General features: G+C 48.8%; 11 protein-coding genes across 11 annotated transcripts; 4 read left to right on the plus strand and 7 right to left on the minus strand.

Annotated features, from left to right (window-relative positions):
- Positions 1-103: 103 nt before the first annotated feature.
- On the plus strand, positions 104-1,284 carry N7481_009904 (rhomboid family protein; the record flags this gene model as incomplete). The annotated part of the gene is made up of 2 exons (XM_057269123.1): positions 104-495; positions 564-1,284. The coding sequence occupies 2 exons, from the start codon at positions 104-106 to the stop codon at positions 1,282-1,284; spliced, it is 1,113 nt and encodes a 370-aa protein (XP_057119800.1).
- Positions 1,285-1,839: 555 nt separating this feature from the next.
- Positions 1,840-2,704, minus strand: N7481_009905 (mitochondrial 54S ribosomal protein mL61; the record flags this gene model as incomplete). Its single annotated transcript, XM_057269124.1, has 2 exons — positions 1,840-2,421; positions 2,666-2,704. 2 exons carry the CDS (start codon positions 2,702-2,704, stop codon positions 1,840-1,842), a joined length of 621 nt encoding a protein of 206 aa, XP_057119801.1.
- Positions 2,705-3,229: 525 nt separating this feature from the next.
- On the plus strand, positions 3,230-6,795 carry N7481_009906 (leucine--tRNA ligase CDC60; the record flags this gene model as incomplete). Its single annotated transcript, XM_057269125.1, has 4 exons — positions 3,230-3,301; positions 3,382-5,882; positions 5,936-6,134; positions 6,193-6,795. 4 exons carry the CDS (start codon positions 3,230-3,232, stop codon positions 6,793-6,795), a joined length of 3,375 nt encoding a protein of 1,124 aa, XP_057119802.1.
- A 714-nt stretch (positions 6,796-7,509) lies between these two features.
- Positions 7,510-8,530, plus strand: N7481_009907 (uncharacterized protein; the record flags this gene model as incomplete). The annotated part of the gene is made up of 2 exons (XM_057269126.1): positions 7,510-7,961; positions 8,047-8,530. The coding sequence occupies 2 exons, from the start codon at positions 7,510-7,512 to the stop codon at positions 8,528-8,530; spliced, it is 936 nt and encodes a 311-aa protein (XP_057119803.1).
- A 213-nt stretch (positions 8,531-8,743) lies between these two features.
- Positions 8,744-9,223, minus strand: N7481_009908 (uncharacterized protein; the record flags this gene model as incomplete). Its single annotated transcript, XM_057269127.1, has 1 exon — positions 8,744-9,223. The coding sequence occupies one exon, from the start codon at positions 9,221-9,223 to the stop codon at positions 8,744-8,746; it is 480 nt and encodes a 159-aa protein (XP_057119804.1).
- Positions 9,224-10,346: 1,123 nt separating this feature from the next.
- On the minus strand, positions 10,347-11,382 carry N7481_009909 (class I SAM-dependent methyltransferase; the record flags this gene model as incomplete). The annotated part of the gene is made up of 4 exons (XM_057269128.1): positions 10,347-10,768; positions 10,840-11,096; positions 11,151-11,261; positions 11,327-11,382. The coding sequence occupies 4 exons, from the start codon at positions 11,380-11,382 to the stop codon at positions 10,347-10,349; spliced, it is 846 nt and encodes a 281-aa protein (XP_057119805.1).
- Positions 11,383-12,439: 1,057 nt separating this feature from the next.
- N7481_009910 (uncharacterized protein) lies at positions 12,440-13,932 on the plus strand (the record flags this gene model as incomplete). The annotated part of the gene is made up of 3 exons (XM_057269129.1): positions 12,440-12,757; positions 13,039-13,557; positions 13,654-13,932. The coding sequence occupies 3 exons, from the start codon at positions 12,440-12,442 to the stop codon at positions 13,930-13,932; spliced, it is 1,116 nt and encodes a 371-aa protein (XP_057119806.1).
- A 103-nt stretch (positions 13,933-14,035) lies between these two features.
- Positions 14,036-15,009, minus strand: N7481_009911 (N-acyl homoserine lactonase family protein; the record flags this gene model as incomplete). Its single annotated transcript, XM_057269130.1, has 3 exons — positions 14,036-14,644; positions 14,699-14,846; positions 14,897-15,009. The coding sequence occupies 3 exons, from the start codon at positions 15,007-15,009 to the stop codon at positions 14,036-14,038; spliced, it is 870 nt and encodes a 289-aa protein (XP_057119807.1).
- Positions 15,010-16,576: 1,567 nt separating this feature from the next.
- On the minus strand, positions 16,577-18,201 carry N7481_009912 (uncharacterized protein; the record flags this gene model as incomplete). The annotated part of the gene is made up of 5 exons (XM_057269131.1): positions 16,577-17,012; positions 17,094-17,173; positions 17,234-17,469; positions 17,505-17,907; positions 18,076-18,201. 5 exons carry the CDS (start codon positions 18,199-18,201, stop codon positions 16,577-16,579), a joined length of 1,281 nt encoding a protein of 426 aa, XP_057119808.1.
- A 478-nt stretch (positions 18,202-18,679) lies between these two features.
- On the minus strand, positions 18,680-20,656 carry N7481_009913 (uncharacterized protein; the record flags this gene model as incomplete). The annotated part of the gene is made up of 3 exons (XM_057269132.1): positions 18,680-19,968; positions 20,072-20,146; positions 20,203-20,656. The coding sequence occupies 3 exons, from the start codon at positions 20,654-20,656 to the stop codon at positions 18,680-18,682; spliced, it is 1,818 nt and encodes a 605-aa protein (XP_057119809.1).
- A 431-nt stretch (positions 20,657-21,087) lies between these two features.
- On the minus strand, positions 21,088-22,122 carry N7481_009914 (telomere maintenance SDE2 family protein; the record flags this gene model as incomplete). The annotated part of the gene is made up of 1 exon (XM_057269133.1): positions 21,088-22,122. The coding sequence occupies one exon, from the start codon at positions 22,120-22,122 to the stop codon at positions 21,088-21,090; it is 1,035 nt and encodes a 344-aa protein (XP_057119810.1).
- Positions 22,123-22,127: the final 5 nt, after the last annotated feature.

Here is a 22,127-nt window from a genome sequence, read left to right on the forward strand (position 1 = left end):
TGACCGCCTCAGCTGAGAACCCCCAGCAACAATCCCCCCCCCGATCACACAAAGTCCCCAGGCGTACTGGTTCTCATTCCCCCCGCGGTCGCCGCGTCCCAACATGCCGCTCCGTGTCCATATCCCCCCGGCCACGCGCGTCTGCCTCGTCAGCCTGCTCACCCTCTCACTCCTCTACAATATCGCTCGCTGGCGCCAACTTGACACCTCCGCCGGCAGCCTCCAAACCACTCCAATCATTCCCTACCTTACCCTGGTCCCTTCTCACTTCTTCTACTACCCCTGGACTCTTATCACCTCCACCTTCGTCGAACAGAACATCTTCACCGTTCTCCTCAATGCCGCGACCGTCTTCTACGGAGGGAAATACCTCGAGCGCGCCTGGGGCTCTCGCGAGTTTAGCAAATTTGTTGCCGCTGTTACGCTCATTCCGAATGCCGTGATAATCCCTATCTACTTGATATGGGGTGCTGCTGGAGGATCCTCTAGCCGATCGTTCGTCCTGTCCCAAAATCCATTTCCATATGCGTCCCGATCTGAGATCCTAACCCCTTCCGCGACAGTCTGACCCAGATCTGCGGTGGCGTCTCTATTCAAGGCGCCTTCCTCGTCGCTTTCAAGCAACTCGTCCCTGAACACACCGTCGCAATCCTCAAAGGCATGGTTAGGATGCGTGTCAAGCATTTCCCGGCTTTGTTCCTGCTTCTCAACACCCTGAGTGGTTTCATCATCGGAACCGACACCGCCCTTGTTTTGGCTTGGCTCGGCCTCCTCACCAGCTGGACGTACTTGCGATTCTACAAACGCCAGCCTGATCTCACCGGCATGTCGACCACTGGCCTCGGAATCAAGGGCGACGCCAGCGAGACCTTCGCCTTCGCCTGTCTCTTCCCTGACATAATGCAACCCCCGATCGGCTTTGTCACCGACCAGATCTACGCTCTGTTGGTATTAGTCAAGATTATCCGACCATTCTCCGACGATGATATCGCCTCGGGTAACCAGCAAGTACTGGCAAGAGGCGAGGCCGGCCTACCGACTCTCCTGGGCAACCAGCGCGCAGCACCGAGGGGTGCAGGCAAGCGTGAGGAGGCGGAGCGCCGAAGGGCTCTGGCCCTTAAGGCTTTAGACCAAAGATTGCAAGCAGCCACGGGAGGACACTCCCAGGCAGGACCATCAACACTGGCTGAACCCGGAGGTCGAGCGAACTCAATATCGCCCACCCCTTCCGCGACCAATGGGGGCATGCTGGGAGAGACCAGCTACAATCCGGATAATGCATAGAAACTGCGTCGGATTCTTTTCTTCTTTTTTCAAGCGCCTTGCATTAAGCCACTTCATTTGGGATGGCTCTACGACTCGCGACGGTTTGCTTATTGTCTTACTACTGCGATGTATATAAGGCTATTTCTCCAATTCTTGAATACTGACCTTTGAGATTGGATATATACTACTTCTACCCTGTGATTTTATAACGACCTTCAATTACTAGCAAGCCACAAGTCAAATGAGGATGGTACCAGCCAGCATCATGGCCATGGTCGAATTGTCCAAGTCGTTGTATAAGCGCTGGACCTTGCTTAGCTCTACAGTCTAACTTGATACCACTTATAAATGAAAAATTTGCAAGACCAATTTTACAATCCGCATCTGTCCTAGACACGAGAATAATTATTCCCAAAAATAGTACATAGTCATAAGGAAAACAACGATGCTATGCTACAAGTGGTCTCCTCTCCACACCCTCGACGGATGTACCGGGGAAAAGGAGGACCAGAAAGATTCACAACCAACTCCGAATCAGGGAGAACGATAACAAGAACGGCGACGCTGCATCTCTTAAGCAGTCTGCGTCTTCTCAACCTCGCCACGAGCCTCAGCAAGCATGCGCTCCTGATCCTTCTTCGCTTGCCGCTTAGCCCGTATGCGCTCCCGATCGTGAACAGCCTTCTCATCGATAGCAGCAAACTTCTTCGCCTCGGCCACATCCTCTTCTGAGGCCGGGACCTCGCTTGCATTTGTGGACGCCTGCACGCGGTTCCATATCTCCTGGTAGGTGAGATCCTTGACGTTGACGGTAGCCATCTTCTCGCCGGTGCCGGGGGCCGGCGCATGTTTGTCGGTGATCTGCTTTGAGCCTGCGATGGATGTCGCGGTGCTGCCGACCCGGTCCGCGAAGTAGATTGAGAGTGTGGCTGGGATGTCTTGGTCCGTTGTCTGTTTTACTGTCATGGGAATGCCCGGGTTGTAGTACTTCAGTCGTGGGAGGCAGTTGCGCCAGAAATGCCGCGCGCCTTGGTGGCCGCCATAGATCTTTTGCGCGTATGTGAGGTGTAGCCGGGTGACTGCTGGAAATTCTTTGGAGGCATTGGCGATGCTGGGGAGGATGGCGGCACCGGTTCCGACTCGGATATCGAGAATCTGTGTGAAACTGAGGTTAGAAATGTTGATGCTGGTTGGGGTCTCTGGTTGGGCCCAGTGTGTTGAACGAGTTTAATGGGTTGGGTTGGATATCGGAATTGAAGGCTTGGAGAAACAATCAACAAGGAGATACGGGGACAATTTACCCTCTGTGATGAGAAAAAATTATTAGCCACTTGTTTACTAAGGTAATAATTGCATTGGAAGCAATTGAAAGCCGTAGACCATCGTCAGTTGCACTTACAGTCTTCAGCTTCCGGATCCGCTTGAATAGGTTGACCATGTTGGCAAATGTGGCACAAAAGGATTGGCTCCGCTGCGAGGAGAATGTCGAGACCGGCGGGTATTAGAGGGAGTGTCGATAGGCAGACCCCTTTGATTATTGGCCTGGGAGGAGCTGGTAGCGCTTGTCGGAGATCTGGGGAAATTTGTTGCGGAAACTCTGGCGCCGCGAAGTTGCTCTGGCATAATTGTCACGTGAGAGAGTCGGCAAGTACAGCCGTACGGATGGTTTCTTTGGCAGAAGTTGGACTTTTTGAGCATTTTTTGAAGTTCCGGGTTGTCAAACTGGAAAAAAATAGATTAAAATTTACCTCTGCATTCATAATTTCTATCATCTCCTTTCGCTGATCTTGTTTTTGTACTACTATTGCATATGGCACGTGCCTTTGATTACCGCTGTAGTCTTACAATACGGCCGCCTTACCGTCCTGAGTCACAATCGATTTTATATCAGTGGACCCCGCGATATTTGTTCCCTGCCCCTCAGGACTCTTGCAATTAGGGCATTTCCTGCTGAATTACAATCATGGCGGCCGCCGCTGCATCCGCTGAGCTCGACCCGAGCAACAGCTCGAAGAACACCCTCAAGCTCGAAAATGTTGACTTACCCCTCCCCCTCCATCGCATTGCACCCGCTTTTTTTTTTTCATGACCGTTGCTAACCCAACATGACTCTAGACCGAGAAGCGTGACAACTTGATCGCAATTGAGAAGAAGTACCAGGCACAATGGAAGGCCAACAAGGTTTTCGAAGTCGACGCCCCCTCCTTCGATGAGGTCCCCCAAGGCTCCATGACCCCCGCCGAGATGCGCGAGAAGCACCCCAAGTTTTTCGGAACAATGGCCTATCCTTATATGAATGGAACTCTTCACGCCGGTCACGCCTTCACTGCCAGCAAGGTCGAGTTCATGACTGGTTTTGCCCGCATGGAGGGCAAGCGTGCCCTGTTCCCTCTTGGATTCCACTGCACTGGTATGCCCATCAAGGCTTGTGCGGATAAGCTGCGCGATGAGGTCAAGCTCTTTGGACAGAACTTCGAAGGATACAGCGAAGAGGAGGCCGCCGCTCCCTCTGCTCCCACCCAGGAGTCCAAGCCAGAGGCTAAGGAGCAAGCCGAGAAGTTCTCCGGCAAGAAGAGCAAGGCCGCTGCCAAGACCGTCAAGATGAAGTACCAGTTCCAGATCATGCTGGCCATTGGTGTTCCACTGGAGGATATTCACAAGTTTGCCGATGCCAACCACTGGCTGCAACACTTCCCGCCCCTTGCCATCCGTGATCTCGACAGCATGGGTGCTCGTGTCGACTGGCGCCGTCAATTCGTCACTACCGATGCCAACCCGTACTACGACGCTTTTGTGAGATGGCAGATGAACCGACTGCACGAGCTCAACAAGATCATGTACGGCCAAAGATACACCATCTACTCCCCCAAGGACGGCCAGCCTTGTATGGACCATGATCGAACTGAGGGTGAGGGTATTGGTCCCCAGGAATACACTGCTCTGAAGCTTCAGGTCAAGGAGTGGTCGCCCAAGGTGGCTGAACTTGTCAAGGCTAGCAAAATTGAGGATGACGCGAAGGTATACTTCGTGCCCGCAACTCTTCGCCCTGAGACCATGTATGGTCAGACAAATTGCTTTGTTGGCCCCAAGGTTACTTACGGCCTGTTCAAACTGAAGGAGAAGGAATATATCGTCGTGACTAAGCGTGCTGCTTGGAACATGGCTTTCCAGGGCCACTTCTTCAGCGAGTTCCCCAAGTCCCAGGACGAGCTGCCTCTTGTCTTCGAGGCCCCCGGTTCCGACTTTGTCGGTACCCTGATTAATGCTCCCCTGTCCTTCCACACTGAGGGTGTATACATTCTGCCCATGGATGGCGTCTCTGCTACCAAGGGTACCGGTGTTGTGACTTCTGTTCCCTCTGACAGCCCTGACGACTATGCCACTCTGATGGACCTGATTAAGAAGGCTGACTTCTACGGCATCAAGAAGGAATGGGCCGAGAAGGAGATCCACCCCCTTATCGAGACCCCTACCTACGGTAACCTGACCGCCCCTACTCTCGTTAAGCAGCTGAAGATCAACTCCCCCAAGGATGTTACCCAGCTGGCTCAGGCTAAGGAGCTTGCTTACATGGAGGGTTTCTATAAGGGAACCATGATTGTGGGCGAGTTCAAGGGTGAGCCTGTCAGCGCCGTTAAGGACAAGATCCGCAAGTCTCTCATTGAGAGCGGCGATGCCTTCCCCTTTGCCGACCCTATGGGCAAGGTTGTCAGCCGCAGTGGCGACGACTGTGTTGTTGCTTACCTCGGCCAGTGGTTCCTGAACTACGGTGAGAACGATGCCGAGTGGCAGAAGGAGACATTAAATCACGTCCTGCACAACTTGAACACCTACTCCAACGAGACAAAGAATGGTTTCGAGAAGAACCTGTCGTGGCTGAACCGCTGGGCCTGTGCCCGAACTTATGGTCTCGGTTCCAAGCTGCCTTGGGATCAACAGTTCCTGGTCGAGAGCTTGAGTGATAGTACCGTCTACATGGCTTACTACACTATCGCTCAGCTTCTGCACGGTGACCGGTACGGTAAGACTACTGGTCCCCTGGGCGTTACTGCCGACCAGATGATCGACGAGGTGTGGGACTATATCTTCACACGTCGTGAGATTAGCGACGATCTCATCTCCAAATGTGGCATTTCCAAGGAGGCCCTGCAAAAGATGCGCCGCGAGTTCGAGTACTGGTACCCTCTTGACGTCCGTGTCTCTGGAAAGGATCTCATCCAAAACCACTTGACTTTCTTCCTATACATTCACGTTGCTCTATTCCCGCCCGAAGTCTGGCCAAGAGGCGTCAGGGCTAATGGACACCTTCTACTCAACGGCGAGAAGATGAGCAAGAGCACTGGTAACTTCTTGACTCTGAAGGATTCTGTGGACAAATATGGTGCTATCGCAACGCGAGTAGCCTTTGCAGACGCCGGAGATTCCATCGAGGATGCTAACTTTGAGGAGAGTGTTGCCAACAGCAACATTCTGCGTCTGCACACCCTGAAGGACTGGATCCAGGAGGTTGCCAACGACGAGTCCCTGCGTACCGGCCCGGCCGATGCCTTCGCTGACAAGCTGTTCGACAACGAGCTGAACAGCCTGGTCCGTGAGACAGAGAAGCACTACCAAAAGTAAGCTTCTTTTTGAATTCTCCAATGTGATTCACGACTAACCTATCTACCAGCACTGATTTCAAGCTCGCCCTGAAGTCTGGTCTGTATGACTTCACCAGCGCTCGTGACTCCTACCGTGAGGCTGCCATCGCCGCTGGTATTGGTATGAACAAGCATATTGTCCTTCGTTACGTCGAGTTGCAGGCGCTCATGTTGGCCCCCATCGCTCCTCACTGGTCCGAGTACATCTGGCTCGAGGTTCTCAAGAAGGTCAGCTATCTACCCAACACCATTACATTTCGGACCCCCAATACTAACTAAACAACAGCCCGAGACCATTCACTTTGCCAGGTTCCCTGTTGTGCCCGAGCCCTCTCACGAGCTCTCCGCCGCTCAGGCTTACGTCCGCGGAACTGCATCCAACATTCTGTCCTCCGAGGGTAGCTTCGCTAAGAAGTTGTCCAAGGGCAAGGCCTCAGCATTCGACCCGCGCAAGCCCAAGCAGCTCACCATCTTCGCTGCCAAGAAGTACCCCGTCTGGCAAGAGAAGTACATTGACCTCGTCCGCGATGCTTTCGATGCCCTGAACATTTCATTCAACGACAAAGAACTTAACGCCAAGGTCGGCAAACTTGGTGAGATGAAGAAGGCCATGCCTTTCGTTCAAACCCTGAAGCGCCGCCTGGTGAATGGCCGCGAGACCCCCGAGAACGTCTTTGAGCGCAAGCTGCCCTTCGACGAATTCGCCGTTCTTGCTGAGATGCTTGACGGTCTGAAGCGTACCTCAGGCTACAAGCTGGTCGAGGTTATTGCCGTTGATGAGGGTGGCAAGACTGGCGAGGTTGTTGGTACTGGCGAGAAGCGTGAGGGTCTTCAAGCTGAGAATGCCGTGCCTGGCCAGCCTACCTTCATCTTCTCCAACGTTGAGTAGATATGCTATTGTCCAAGTTGGGACATAAATGTTCTTGTCCTCCTAAAGAGTCATGTTTTATGAGCTTATGCTAAAAAAATCAAAATAAATGCATTTCATGGTTCTAGATTGGAAAGCGATATCGATATCGTGTCGATCCGGAACATACCGACAGATGGAAATTGTTTGACTGGCGTATGAGTAGTAGTTAGGTTCGTTCAGTGCTCCGGGAGTGGACTAGCGTATTCGATCCATAGTAGCCAGCAGTTGACCACTCCCATCCATTCATCCTTTCTCCGTATGCCCCACGACATCGGAGATGAGGGCTGAAAGAAATGTTTGTTTAGCGTTGAACCTGTTTATGTGACTCTGAGAGACATCACTAACCGATTTCAGCACTAGGCCTTGTCTTTGAACTCGGTTGGTCCCTGCCAAGCCGGTAGCGAGGCGGGTGGAGGAGATTGCACGTCCACAAGCGAGGGACTTTAAGCCTCATTCAACCATGCCCAGCAAACTAAGTCAATTTAGTACTTACCGGAGGCTTATTGAATGAACTTCTGACTCCACCTAAACTGCTAAGGCTCTATTCATATTTCCCACATGTCTCCGTAGCCCCTTAATCGATTTGCAGACTACTTTTATTCGTTGCCGACCAACATAATAAACAAGGCAAAGTCTCCGTCTATCTTTCACGTTATGAACACCTGGTAGAGCTATCAAGCAAATATACTAGCCATGACGACCTCACCCTATCTCCATAACGCGGGTTGGCACTTTTTCAACTATGGCTCACTCACAACAACCTTTACGCAGCCCCCAAGCTGCACCGCAAACCAAAGGACCGAGATAGGCTGGATGGACCGCGATATCCCATACCATGCCTACACTGTCCAATGCACGAAAGAAGACTTTCCAGAATGCGCCCCGACCGCCACGGTAACAGTCACCACTAGCACGAAAAAATACGGTGGCGGCGTCGGCGCATACTACTCTCCGGGATTATACTGCCCGTCCGGCTGGAAAACAGTAGGAATGGCCGCACGCGACGAGAAAGAAGACCTCACAATGTCGGGCGCAGTAACGGTTGAAACGGGCTACGGGTATCCATGGAGATATGAAGATTACGCGCCGACTGTTTTGGCAGACATTCTGGAGCCCAGTCAAACGCTGGCGCTCTGTTGTCCGAGGTAGGTGAACTAATCTACATGATATGCCTGTGATTTGCGGCTCGCGATCTAGAAAAGGCTCATCGCTAATTGCTTCTCAATTTAGTCATATGACACCAGATATAGCGGGCAATTGTTTCTCGATCATCCCATCTTATACACCAACTATCGGCTGCCGAGCCTGGAACAAAATAAGCTACGAATATGAGACGACAACAATGCCATACACATTAGGCCATGAGGTCACAACGGTGGCTGTCAGATTTCCTACGGAAACTGAAATCTCCCGCACGACTGATTGGGAGACCTATGATGAATTCGACTTGGAAATGTTTACTCCAATCTCTGTTGTTCCTCAGGTCACCCTTATTCACCACCAATCTGATCTGGATCGTCAGGCTACAGCTATGAGTGCTCAAACTGCTACTGGCACAGGTGCCTCTGGGCCCATTGCTTCGTTTATTACGCCCACTTCGAATGTCGCGAGAAATATTAGTCTACGGAAGCCGAGCCGAGAAGGACTTGGCGCTGTTCTGGGACTTTCGGGGACAATGCTGGCTCTTGGAGCTGCATTTGTATTTTCATTATAAAGGACCACTTCGAAAACTTGGGATGAATATACGGATAATATCATTTATAGGCTTTTAGCCCTTCTACAGCGTCTTCAAGTTAGAATTTGGGTACGTTTTTCAATTGTAGAAACTTCAGATTTCAAATGACAAATTTGGCGACATAGCTAAACGAGTGACATGTCGTACAGATCGAAACATAGGTTAAAAGCATACCCGACCGTTAGAAAGAATCTAACAGCTACAGCCACCCGATACACCACCCCTACCGCAGGAATAACCGGTATACCCGCAGTCATGGAACGTCTTGCAGGTATACCAGGCTCCATAGCCACCCTTCCTCGCAGTCCAGCACCACTCACCCTTATCACCGCAAGAGGCCCAGCAGTAGCCTTTCGAGCAACCATAAGGAGCGGCATTGTAGCAAGCATCAGCGGCGCGCTCTGTGAGCGAAGAAGTTGGGTTTTTTTTTTCTTCGTCGCCGAAGGGAGCGAGCGAGCCGGCGTTGAGATCGCCACGATCATGACCGTGAGGGTGTTCGACACACTTGCGAACGTCGGCCTGCGAGACGTCTGAGGGGAGATCGTGGTCCTGGACACTCATTGCACCACCGAGATCTTTACATTCGGATGCTGCGTTGGTGTCCGAAGTTGCGACGGAGAGGGCTGCCGTGGCACACGCGGCCAGGAGTATGAGGCTCTTGGTGATTTGCATATTTAAGGAACTGGAGACCGTTAGAGAGTGATTCAACTTGGCATAAGGTTCGAAGGGGAGCTTCGTACTTGGTTAAATGTAAAACCCTGGAGAATAGTGTGTTTAGTTGTGGTAGAGATCATGAATAGAATACTCTTCCCTAAGAAAGACAGAAGTATTTATAACTCCCTGGTGTCCCCCAATCGAACTTTCAAACTTCGTACACTCCATAGATAATACAATTACAGGAACCCCTGGGTTTCGGACAAGGCTGTATACTATACAGGTGAAAAATTACGATTAACATGAATAGTAATCGGCTTGGCCAAATATTATGCCCGAAGAGATCTGTATTCAGATTCACTGACCAAATTGTAACTATGAGATACTACTATCATGTGGAGGGGATGTCTTACTTCCCAGAGAGCAAATTAGAATTCACCATTGCCTCGCGACCCCAAGGATGATGTTGCATTGAGAAAATTGGCTAAGCCTTTTGACTGGATCCTTAAATCCATCCCGCAGGCCGAAAATCTTAACCTTGCAAATTTGAAGATCTGTTTATGCTACCTGGGGCGAACCCTGTTGATTTTCGCGATCCTTCGAGGGCTGTCACTGCAATTGTTTGTTCTACCTTTGATGGCGATTGACCTGGCCGGGTTACGACATCTGCACAGCTGGCGTAGATTTACGTACTGAATGCTCCTTGTTGGTATTATTTTTGTCGTGCAGAATCAAAGCTTCCATTTGTTTCCCTCTTGTCACAGCTTAGATATGGGCCCATTTTAGCCCAAGGGTCTCGAGGATGGGAGGATGCGGAGTAATTGGACCGTTATCATGCAAGAAGATGGGGACCTAGGGTTGACTCCAAGGCTGCTACATTATCGTTCAGGATTACGCAAGTATCACAGCCCATTCACATGCTTCCTCCACTCTGGGCCCAGTACCCACTCAATCTGAGCCACAGAGGCAGTGTTGGACGTCTTTGTTGGAACTGGTATACATGGCACTTGAGGTCATAGTCATAACTCAATAAATGGTTTCTTTCTTTCTTCATTATATCATTGGAACTTGAAGGCATACTTTAGTATTGAGACTAGAAGAGACTATGTGATACTGATAACATTCGGCCTTCAAGTTTTGATCAAGCGGCTTGCTTTTGAGCAACAACCCTCATAAGCTTCACTGGCGGGGAGTTTCCATTCCCACAAAGTTGTCGATATTTCTTGATGAGCTCCCCAGCCTGCTTTGATGCTGCTAGCTCATCATCCACCTGCCCGGACCGCAACAAAAGGCTTGCATACAACGTTTCGATAATTGCAACAAATCTTGCTTCGGTATCAGGACGAAGGTTATAGTCCCAGTCTGAACTGTAAGCTAGCCGCTCGACGTTAGAGTAACCAGCTGCCATGCACTCCTTAAGAACCTTTGCTGATGCTTGGAAACATTTTCCTTCCGCCTTGAGCGAAGAGTCAAAGCATCGCCAAATTTCCTCAAAGACGGAGTTGTTTTCTAACTTGTACGTTACTTCGTCGATTTCCTCCCATTGGAGGAACCCACCAGGTTCTACCTAGGTTAGCGACCAGGAAGAAAAACAGTAAATGAAGAAATATAAGTAATGCTTCCGAATTGCTTACTTAGAATTTGATGAATGTTGGCGACCGCAGCTTTGTATTCAGTTTCGTCAATAGCGGCAACCAACAATCGCACATGGACCAAGTCATAGCGATTCCAATGTTCTTTCGGGAAGGGGGCTGTTATATCGTGAACAGAAAATTCGATGTCGCCCATGTCATCAGGGAACTGATCAGGCGATATATCAAATCCATGATAGTAACGCTGGGTTGTATTGATTTTTCCTAGGAGCTTTGCAGTATCTCGGAGCCATACCCTTCTAGGAATTAGCAAGGGGTTGATTTTTGTGGTAGTAGCGAAGTAGGAGACTTACCCGGTCCCGGTTGCTATATCCGCAACTGAGATGACATTTTCCTTCGGGATAGTTGGGTGAACCAAAGTGTTTTGTGTTGTTTTTACCAGCAAGTTGTGCTGCGCATCGAGTCTAGGTATTTTTTCTTTCCATTAGGTATAAACTTGATTTGGCAGGCTTTGATTCGCTTTTGATACCGTTGTGATTCCATTTTGCTTCTACCGAAGACGTATTTCTCGTTGGTATTCGACATTCTGCCGAGATAGAAAAGATGATATATAAATTGGAAAGAATGAAAGTATCAGAATAATTCGAGAGATTGAAGAAGTAGGCTGTCACTGTGGGAAGATTGAAAAGCTCGTAGGGAATCAATGCTACTTATACCCCGATGAGCCACCAACTCCTATAATCTAACCGATTCTCAAGGGAGGGTAATAATCTTTAGTTCATAAGATCAGCTTGTGGCTGAGCTGAAGTATTGTGAAAACTCAGAAATGCTCCAAAATTTGTTTGGTGATATGGACCATTCTGAATTGAACGGCACAGATAACCATCTGTTCCTTCAGGTCGTGGCGTCGTTCAGCCAGCCACACACAGAAGACGATAGAAGGCGATATAATCCTCGGCTTGAATCGCCTTGCAAATGAACGATTGTCGCGACCGACTTTCTACACATCGATTTTATTTCTTTACCCATTCTTAAAAGCAGTAGTGAGCATTTAAACAATTGCAGAGACATCTATCAGAATTTTATCAGGTGGATAACTAGCGCGTGCTCCTCATGATTCCTCATGATTCCTTGACTTATAAATATCTGTCTGTGAAAAATTCCCTTGCGAAAAATCAACTTACATCAAACTATCAGCATTTGAAATAAGCTCTAAGATGCGATGAGTGAGACTGCGCGACTTGAATTCAATACTAATCGTCACGGCTATCGGCTCAGTATTCTGGACTACCCATCACTCACGTATTCTCTCAACTCCGAAAGGAAGAGAAAGGAAAGTATTTTTCTCATAATTCTTACTAGTATGTAATACTGACGTATCTGTGTAACTGCATTGACCTCTTCATGCAATCGAAATTTGAGCGCGCCACCCCCGCAGCAATGCATCAGTCGGCGGAGGAAAGCCGAAGAAATCAGCAAACGCCTAAGGATTTGAATCTCCCAAGAAGGGCGGGGATAGAAAAGAGGGGCTGTTTATTATCTTATGGCCCGGATAGCATTCTGGTGCTTCAGAATTATGAGACGGCTATTTGTTTTGTAAACAACATAGCACATTCTCTAGTCGCCGACGAAAGCATCCGAAATGACTGCTGACAGTGTTGTGTATTCTGAAGGCTCATTGCATGGGTTACCCAGCTTTCCGGATGAGTCGAAGCTCACAAATTTGACTGCGCTGGTGACTGGAGCAAACGGAATCTCAGGATACCATCTGGTCCGTGTTCTGGCTGCTAATCCAAAACGATGGAGCCAAATATACTGCCTATCTAGACGATCTCCGCCTGATAATTTCTTCGAGGATTTGGGCGAGGGCGCGACACGAGTCAAACATATTCCAGTCGACTTTCTTTCTGAGCCAGCGCAGATTGCAGAGCGACTGAAAGAAAACGTACAGAAAATGTCAGTGTCGTATATGCTTTTACGACTACGACCCAGAACATTTACTGATATTTCTATAGTGACCATGTGTTCTTCTTCTCTTATATGCAGACTCAGCAAAAGGGTAGTGTCCTGGAGATGTGGTCGGATGCTAGTGCATTGGCTGAAGTCAACTGTATGTTACAAGAATGATTATCCTGTGACGATAAAAACTTTGTATTGACTCAACGCTAAGCCAATCTTTTGAGCAACTTCCTCGGTGGCCTTAGACTGACAAGTCTCCGGCCTAAACGGTTCCTGCTTCAGACAGGAGCTAAAAACTATGGCTTTCACATGGGCCCAGCCACTAACCCTTCGTTTGAGTCCGATCCAAGAGTTAAACTGGAAGATAATTTCTATTATCCACAGGAAGATGCCTTGGCGAAGTATTGCGAGGAGACTGGCGCTGCATGGAATGTAGTCCGCCCGTCATATATTATCGGCGCTGTCCGTGATGGTGCTTTGAACTTTATGATTGGGCTCGCTATCTACGGGGCGATTCAGAGCTATTTGAAAAAGCCTCTGGATTTTCCTGGCGACTATGCTGCTTGGGATCGCGAATTTTGTCAAAGCACTGCCTTACTAAATGCCCACTTCGAAGAATGGGCCGTCTTGACTGACAAGGCAGCCAACGAGGCATTCAATATACAGGACGGACAGTCATTTACCTGGGGGCGCTTCTGGCCATACCTTGCTAGTTGGTTCGGCATTCCATGGAATCCCCCCCGAGGCAGATTCTTCAAAATTCAGGGTGACTACATGTCGACATGTGGATACTCCCAGAGGGTATGTGAGCTTTTGAACCGGCTTTCACCATTTGTCTGACATTTTGGTAGATATGGGCCCACTGGAACAACTCGTTCAACGTTCAGTCTTCTGGAGTGGTCTGGAAAGACAGAAGTTCAACAGGCATGGATAAGGTTGTCAGAAGATTATGGACTTGTCCTAGATCCATTTGATGAGCAAAAGCGTGCTCAAATCTTTGGAATGTCGGATTCGGCTCTTCTCGGGGACTGGCCGCTTTCATTGAGCATGCGAAAGGCTAGAAAACTGGGATTCTTCGGAACTGCAGATTCATTTGAAACTGCCTTTGAGGCAATACAGGATTTGGCACGACTGAAGCTGGTGATACCAACTGTTATGAAGGAATATAGTGAGTAAATGAACAGTATTCGAATTTTACGCAACTACGAGGATCTTGAAATAGTTCAAATTCCATTCATCATTTGAAGAAGTTTCAAGATACTATCTAATGTGATCGCATTTACTCAAAATACTTCTTCTCACTTAGAAGCTTGAGAGTGGTTGGCTTGTCATGGCCATATATGAGTCTAGCATTGTACAACCTCTGTAGCCGTCGAGTCATATTGAGGCTGCGGTACCATGCGTTGTGATCCCTTGCTAGACCGCCATGGGGGTGGCCGAGCTCATAATTATCCGACACATGAAACTGATCAGTAGTCCAAATGAAAGTACCGTCATTGTCAAGATTGACCTGCATCATACAGAGTCCAGGCGCGTGACCCGGTGCATGAAGAAGGGTGATGCCCTGGAAAAGTTCCAGTTCAGACTCAGTAAAAGTTTCCCATTTCAGTTTTTCTAAATGCATATAATGTCCTTGATAGACACCATGATCAGCCTGGGTCGCAATAGCCCAGCAGGCATGTTTGAACTCTTCCTCGTGAACATAGATTGGTACATCAGTGCCGACAAAATGCTCAAGTCCACCTGCATGATCGAGATGAAGGTGACTTATGATCACTGCTTTAACATCTTTTATATCGTTACCGGTTGCTTTAATTGCGTTGGGAAGTTTTTGCGCTTCAGAGTACTGAGTTCGTGGGAAAACATCGGTTAAAGGAGCCGGCCATGCCTAAGAATGTTATCAGTGGCAATCTGGAAGTTCTAGGGGAGAGCCATCACATACCACCTCAAGATCTTCTGCGCAGCCTGCGTCATAAAGAATAAGACCGACATCGGGGTGCTCGATAAGAGCTGAAAGCAACACTAGCTCGCGTCGCTTGTTCGTCGGGTTAAGGTTACTCAATTTGCTGGTATTTGCACCACGGAGAATCCTAACAACATCGTGAGAATTAATAGTGACCCATCTTCAATTTTGGCTAACCATGATTCGTCTGCTTCCAGCATACCCAGATCCAGGATATGCATCTTGGTTCCTTTTGGGCATTTGAAGGCTGGAACCGCAGCCGATACTAGCAAATTCGACATGGTAGCCATTTCTTAAGTAAGACAATTCTGATGAATAAATAATTTTGGAATTTTCGAAGTTGCGATGGGTGATAATGAGGGGTAAATAAAATGGAGGAGGTACTTTGGTCTTAGGTGTTACAATTTCTTGGCAAGAGGTGCATGAAATGTCGATACAGGGAATATGACAATACACTGTCTGGGTTGATCTCCAAAACATTGATTGGTTTGTCGTTATTTGGATCTCCGATGGTTACCTCGGGAATTCGCCACATACAGCCGAGTGTGAGAAACCAATAACCTAATTCACGGCTGAGCGGAACATACGGTTGAACGGAACACCCACCCCCATTACAAATTTTTGAAGTAGGATATCTCAACCAACGTGTAACTCCTGTGGGGATCTACTGTCTGAAAGACCAGTGTGGAAGAAGATGATCCTATTGTCCCCTCTCCCTAAGGGAGAGATATCTGACTAGTCACGTGTACGGATAGCTAAGCTATGACACAACGCCTATCGATTCAGCTATATACCGATTTTTATATGAATTGATCCTGTGGCCAATCTCCCTACACCTACTATACCTAGGCGGAGCCCTCTTCGCTGGTTGGTCTGCCTGAATAGGCAATTCGCCCTGTGCATTGGAATCTACTGTAGGTGCTTCTGCTGGCAAATCTAGCTGTGTAAGTAGCTGTAGGCCCTCTTTGACGGTCAAAGCCTCTTCGCAGGGTATCTGCTTAGTTGACTGAGTACGCTTCTTAACCACCTTTTTATTCGCTGTGCGTAGATTTGCATTTTCTTGAACTAGTAGTACAGTGTTGTGTAGCGCTATACAGTGGCCCTTAATGATCTGATCTAGCATAGTCTTTAATGGGCTAGGAGGGCTATTCGACCGCTGCCTTAGCAAATCTTTAAGCATTAAAGCTTGCTTTTATAGTTAAACAACAGTTCTGGGTGTTTTGGGTATAAATTGGCTAGATCTGCTGCTTAGCCGGCTGCTTGGTGGTGTAGGCGTTCGTAGAGAGATATTAAGCTTTAAAAGCACTCGTTCTGCATCAACTAGTACTAGGCCACTAGCTATGAAGCTATTCTGAATAATAGCTGGCTGTTGGAAGGTTTCTAGCCGCGCGTGTTGGTAGATATCCAAGAAATCAAACTTGTCAATATGGTTATATCCTCTATCGAGAGCCTGGATTACTAAGCAATTTAAACCTGCCTACCCCGGAATTAAGCAAAATATAGTATTACAATGGAAAACTCGATTCTCGCGAGTTGGGTCTGAACTATCAGAGCTCGTAACTATTGGTTTCAAGAAACGTGAACCTTGGAAACTGACATGTTCTGGCGTATTGGCTATTTTCAAGTGCCTACAAAATAAAGACGGTATGAAGTAAGGTTGTCCTTTGCCGGGCCCAATAGATCCCCCAGACTTTGATCTATTACCTCTCCTTAAGCCATCATTAACTCAAATTTATCTGCAAAGAAAGAAAAAAAAATGCTACAAAGTTTATAGCTTTAAAGCACGCAACATCCTATATTGCAGGGTCAGCTAAAACCATGAATGGCAGTGCAAAATACGACAATGGATGACCAATCTTACCTCCTCAGCCCTTCCTTTAAAGCGGGCTCGTCATTTGAAAACACCAGCCTAAACCAGCCTGCATCCTTAGAGTGCTCCTCCCCAGGATGTAAGAAGATACCTTCATCAAGGAGCTGCTGTGCTAGGGCAAATTCGCGTTCTTGAACCGAGCAGTTAATGTCGGGGAGGAAAGGGGACAGGTCGACATAAATAAAGAAACCCGCATTTCTAGTTTGCCATATTAGAGCTGACACACAAAGATCCCGATATGCAAAGAATACCCACCCTCCTTTCATGTAATTGATGCCGGCTTCTCGAAGTGTAGAAGTGACTAGGCGATAGCCTGCTGCAAGGCTAGCTTGAGATTTGGCTAGAAAGCCCTGGACAAAATCTTGATCCTCTAAGATAGCAGTCCCGATCGTAATTGCAGCCTGGGAAGCGCCATGGAGCCGTCTAGTGCGGGACTTCTATTAGCGTGTCTTGAACGATCGTTGAAAGTAGGAATCATTTTGCAACGTCTATCCTGAGACTTACAGAACCATTTTGCATGCCTTGCGAAGTTGCTCGTTTGCAGTTACCAAGAAACCGAGATGCAAGCCCCCAGAAGCGAAGTCCTAACATAGAATGAATCTCAGCCGAAGCTTATCAAACCCCTTTTTTGAAATTCGACTCACCTTGCTAAAGCCATATAGAACATGGACAAGGTTTGGGTCAATCAAACCCTGCAAATTCAACGATAAAATCGAGTTGAATGGCACAGCATCAGGATCACCTGAGTCAAAAACGCAGGATGCGTATACTTCATCACTAATAAGATGAAGACTGTTTCTATCGCAGAACCTTGCAATATGTCTCAGGGTGTCAGAGGGATAGCAACGACCTGATTCGATTTCGATTAATATATTGAAACCTGGAATATAATGTTTTGTAATAGAATGCACATACCGACAGGATTGTGTGGGTTCACTAAGAGTACCGCACGAATTTTGATGCTTCGCTGCTCGGCTTCAATCAAAGCTTGCTCGTACTTAGCCACCGAGTTCGGCGTAAAAGCTTCATCAGTTGTGGTGTCGGCATAGACGATTTCAACACCAGCCTCGACACCATAGTCTAGCTCAAAGCGGCCATAAACGGGGCGATTAACTATAATTCCTTCCCCCCGCTCAGCGAGGTTGAAGCCGAGTATGTTGCCCAGAGACGTCGGAGAATCCGCGACAAAAACATGTTCCGGATTAATTGGAGAGTGTGTGCTCAAGACCTTGTCTAAATGAGCTGCGGCAATACCCGGAAGACGAGAATTTATAGTTGCGCTCGAGCGGTAGCTGACTGAGTCTAGTGTAAACGTGACCTAGAAGTATGTTAGATCCCCCGGAGATCATCATGGAAAAAATGGTGTGTTCGGAAAATACGGGTGACTACCTTCTCGTTGATATACTTCACAATTTCAGACCTCATTGGTCTCTGATAAATGGTGAGTAGAACAATCTCCGATGCTTTTGTTGACAGGCACACTCACATTCTCTGCCATGCCAAATGAAATAAGACCTTGAGGATTCGTCTGAGGGTCATAATCCGGGGTTGGAGTGAACCGGAAGGGACGCTCCAGTTGCTGAACATTCTTTAGAGCACGAGAAGATAACATCTTGCGTCTATGTAGAGAGTTTTTCTTCTGTTTCCTCCATTCTCCTGGTTAGAAAGTACGTGTGTTGAAAGAGGCGGTGACGCAACTTGCTTGTTGTACTTGCGGCTTCTGGCTGGTCCAGAGTCGTAAATTAAAGAGAGCTCATGACCAGGAAATGAATTAGTTACCTGTACAATCTTGTAGATGAAAGAGAAGATTTAGAGTTGGAAATTCTTCACCAGGACCGGATCGGCGGGGGTGGAAGAAGCAAAGAGCTTTGGCAGTCGGGAGAATCATTGGAAGGTCTCCACAGCAGTGCCAGTGGGGACCCCCGGCTGCGATCCAATACATTGGGGATACGAGAGCACATACTGGGACAAACATTGCTAGAAAACTAATAATGACAGAGATTGATGTATAATTACAGTATCCATAGGCAATAAAACACCAGTCGCTATGCTAGTTTGTAGTGTACAGTTGTGTGGTTTACCGATCAGGTCTAACTATAACGGTATCGCATGCGCGGTCTCTTCCGTCGGTCTGCTTTAAGCTTCTCGGCGATGAAGTTCCAGCATTCCATTGGTTCGCGAGATCCGATATGTTTGCCGTTCGGGGTAAAAACCTCGACTTGGGGATAAATGGGCGGCTCTTCGGCATTGCGTTTGGCGCGAACCTGCACGCTGACCTCGATCCAACCGCAGCCCTCCACCAGGATATCGGCCGACATAACCTGGTATGGCAGCTGGGGAATGGGAATTTTGCGATCCTTTACTGCCTTGGCAACAGATGTGGGTAGATTTGAACGGGTAGTATCCCACTTCAGATCGAATTTCCCAGCTGACTTCATGGTGCTACCAGTTCCTTCACTCATAAAAACTGTGCCGGGGTATGCTCGTTGCTCGGTTTGAATTTCAATTGCCTTCTCGGTCTTCGTAAGATGGGTTTCAATGGGAATGAAACAAGCAGCAAGAAGTGTGTGATCCGGGTTCACGGGAGTGAGACGTATGAGTCCACCGCCAAGCAGAAGCGATTGTCCGGGTTTGACCGTACAGCGTTGAGGTTTTACTCGCTTGGTCATGATCAAATCCCGTTTATGTTCATCTCGAACGAAGTCCTCGAGCTGGCCACGCTGCATACCTGGGAGGTCAATAACCTCGCCTTTGCCACGGCCGAATGGAATGCGAATGGGCGAGACCGTTGTTCCTGGCATGGAAGACACGACCGGAAGGACAGGGAATTGGTCTTCACGGGGCGCAGGGGGTAAAATGCTGTTGGGATCGTGTAGATATGCCTGTCGCTGGTTCGGGACTTCGGCGCTCTCTCGTTGCTCTTCAATCCATTGGGCCATGTTTTCGATGGTCCGCTGGTCCTTGGGGAAACAAGCTTCGATGAAGCTGCTCTTTCCCACATTTGCCTTTCCAACAACCCAGATACCACCGCCATGTTGTCGAATTTCTTCCTTAACCTGCTTTGTCCACCATCCGCGATGCGCACTAACCATGTGGATATTGCCTAATCGAATATCCCTCCCTGCTCTTCCAAGAGCCGCACGAAGTTGATTGCGGACATACTCCATCTTCGAGTCCACCTGCTCTTTTGTTGCTGCTAGCAAGTCCGAACGTGTGATTATGAAACTGAGACTAGGCAGTTTTTGACCACCGTGGTACTTTTCGTGTGAGGCACGTCGGTTTAATGAGCGCTGGCCCTTAACTGACAGTGCATCGTGAACTCGTGGAATGAGGGACATGGGGAAGTCGGCGGCGTCGATGACATGGTAGACACGATTGTCTTTATAGGGGGGATTCCTTCAAGTAATCTCGTATCGCAAGAGTATCTGGTTTGGGCGCGGCAATCGCTTTATTATGATGGATGAGATCATGGCATCGATCACAGACAAGGGTAGTTCGGGTTGGCGATTCTAGAGACGGTGTGTCCGGATTTTCAGCCTCCTCCAATAGTGCACCTTCTTTAATTCTGGATTAGCGTAGGGACAGTGAGAGTGACGTTGGCTTGATTAAATACCTTGGATAGGCCGAGGGGCCACCATCTCCTCATTCCCATGGGGATCATCCACAGGGAGACTGTCTTGAATAGTCGATATTCCTTCGGATCCTAGCTCTGTGCTCCGTTCTTCAATTGCTTGTTGTCTGGTGGCGAGGAGTTTCCGAGTTTGCTTCCGGCTCGCGCCATAGTAGCCCGGTTCATCTGGCTCGACTGTTTGCGAAAAAGCGCCACACCCCGGGCAGCATACGGGTATAACATCCGTCAAATTCTCGATAGCAGCTTTTCGTTGAAAGCGCGTAGTAGAAAAGAGACGAGGTGTGTGTCGGCCGTGGCGCGTGATGGAGCTTGCGGTTGGGGGTGTACTGCGAAACGAGGGTATTGTGAGCGCTAGTTGACGAGGATATCTCGGCCTCAGTCGCAGAACATCAAGCCGTAGGGCCCTAGACAGCGCGCCCCGAGAGCAGGCCGACATGATGGATGTTGTCGCAAGACGAAGTTCGCGCGGTGCCACGCTTTTTCCAGTTTCTGCCGGAGAAAAGTGTTATCGATAAGACTTCCGCCGTCCCCTGGGTCGCCCTGCCTTGGGTGGGCACCTTTCAGGACTAGACATGAAGACATGGGTTTATTCTTGGGAATCTTGGTTTCAAGTGAAATTCCAGCTGATTTAAAGTCATCTTCATTAGCTGATAACGTATATATTGTCTACGGCGGCTTCAATTACCGAGACCATTATGTGTGGCGCGAGCATTCAATTGGCTGCTTGATTATTGCTCCAAGATCGAGACTGTAGGACTAACTATTCACATTGAACCTCGCTATAAACCCAAACGCCCAGAAGATACCCTACTAAGATAACGCATAAACGCCGTCGTAACCCATAACCCTGATGTTGGTTTTATACATTTAGGCGCGGGCCTTGCCCTTGCCCTTGCCTTCAGGCTCTGCCTCTTCTTCCTCTTCAGAGTCGCTCATAAACTCATCATCGTCATCGAAACCAATGAAACGTCGAGCAGCAGGCTTCGGCGCTGGGACAGAGGGACCCGCATAGCTGGACGATGGACCTTGCTCTTCTTCTTCGTCTGAGCTAGAGGATGTCACATGCTCACTGCCTTCACTGGCACTTGTGCTGGAGCCGCCAAGGATCACGTCTCGTAGGTTGTCGGTCCATGCACCATCCTTCATCGCTTGTAAAACCGCTTCATGCGCTTTCTCAATGGATTCTTCCTTGTCTTCCATCCACTGCCCGTCGACCTTTTGCTTCCCATCACCATTCTTAATTTCATCCTGTCGCTTCTCGGACATATCCACAACTGCCTGCCATCGTCGGCGTCTTTCTTCTTTTTCTTTCTTATCCATTTCGGGTTTGACGGCGAGATATTCAGCGAGGGCTTTGGCCTCATTCACGGTACGCAGGCGGCGGCCATCGAGGTTGCGACTGGAGCTGTTGTTGTCGCCTTGGTTGCGCTTGCGTTTGCTGGACATACGGCCACCGGCAGCACGAAGTTGGGAGCCGAATCCACCTTTACCACCGCATAGGGGAACAGATAGGCGGACTGGAAGAAGAGCCGAGGTGTCTGAGGTGCTGCCATCGCGGGTGAAAAAGAGAGATCGCAGGGGATCAGACGAGGGGGTGATTTGTTTGTTGTTTGTCGTAGTAAGAATAAGTGACTGTAGAGAAAGCGAAGACGGGAGATATGAGGCGACCTTGTCGGTCAGATCTGAGATTGTCGAGGCTGACGCCAGCGAAAACGAGACGGTCGTCGGTAGCGAAAGTCCAGGGAAGGACGATAGCAGAATGTTCACATTTGGCAATGCCATCTTGAGGTATAGGTAGGAAGATCTCTTCGAACCGGATGCGCGAGCAAAGAAGATGTTTGGGAAGATCTGCGAACACTCTAGGCGTGACGGCGATAAGATGGGATGGAGATCACGGGGCATCCTGC

Source organism: Penicillium waksmanii (assembly GCF_028829765.1).
Source record: "Penicillium waksmanii strain IBT 27052 chromosome Unknown utg000008l:1.0-5622682.0:1.0-5626561.0, whole genome shotgun sequence".
Lineage (NCBI taxonomy): Eukaryota > Fungi > Ascomycota > Eurotiomycetes > Eurotiales > Aspergillaceae > Penicillium > Penicillium waksmanii.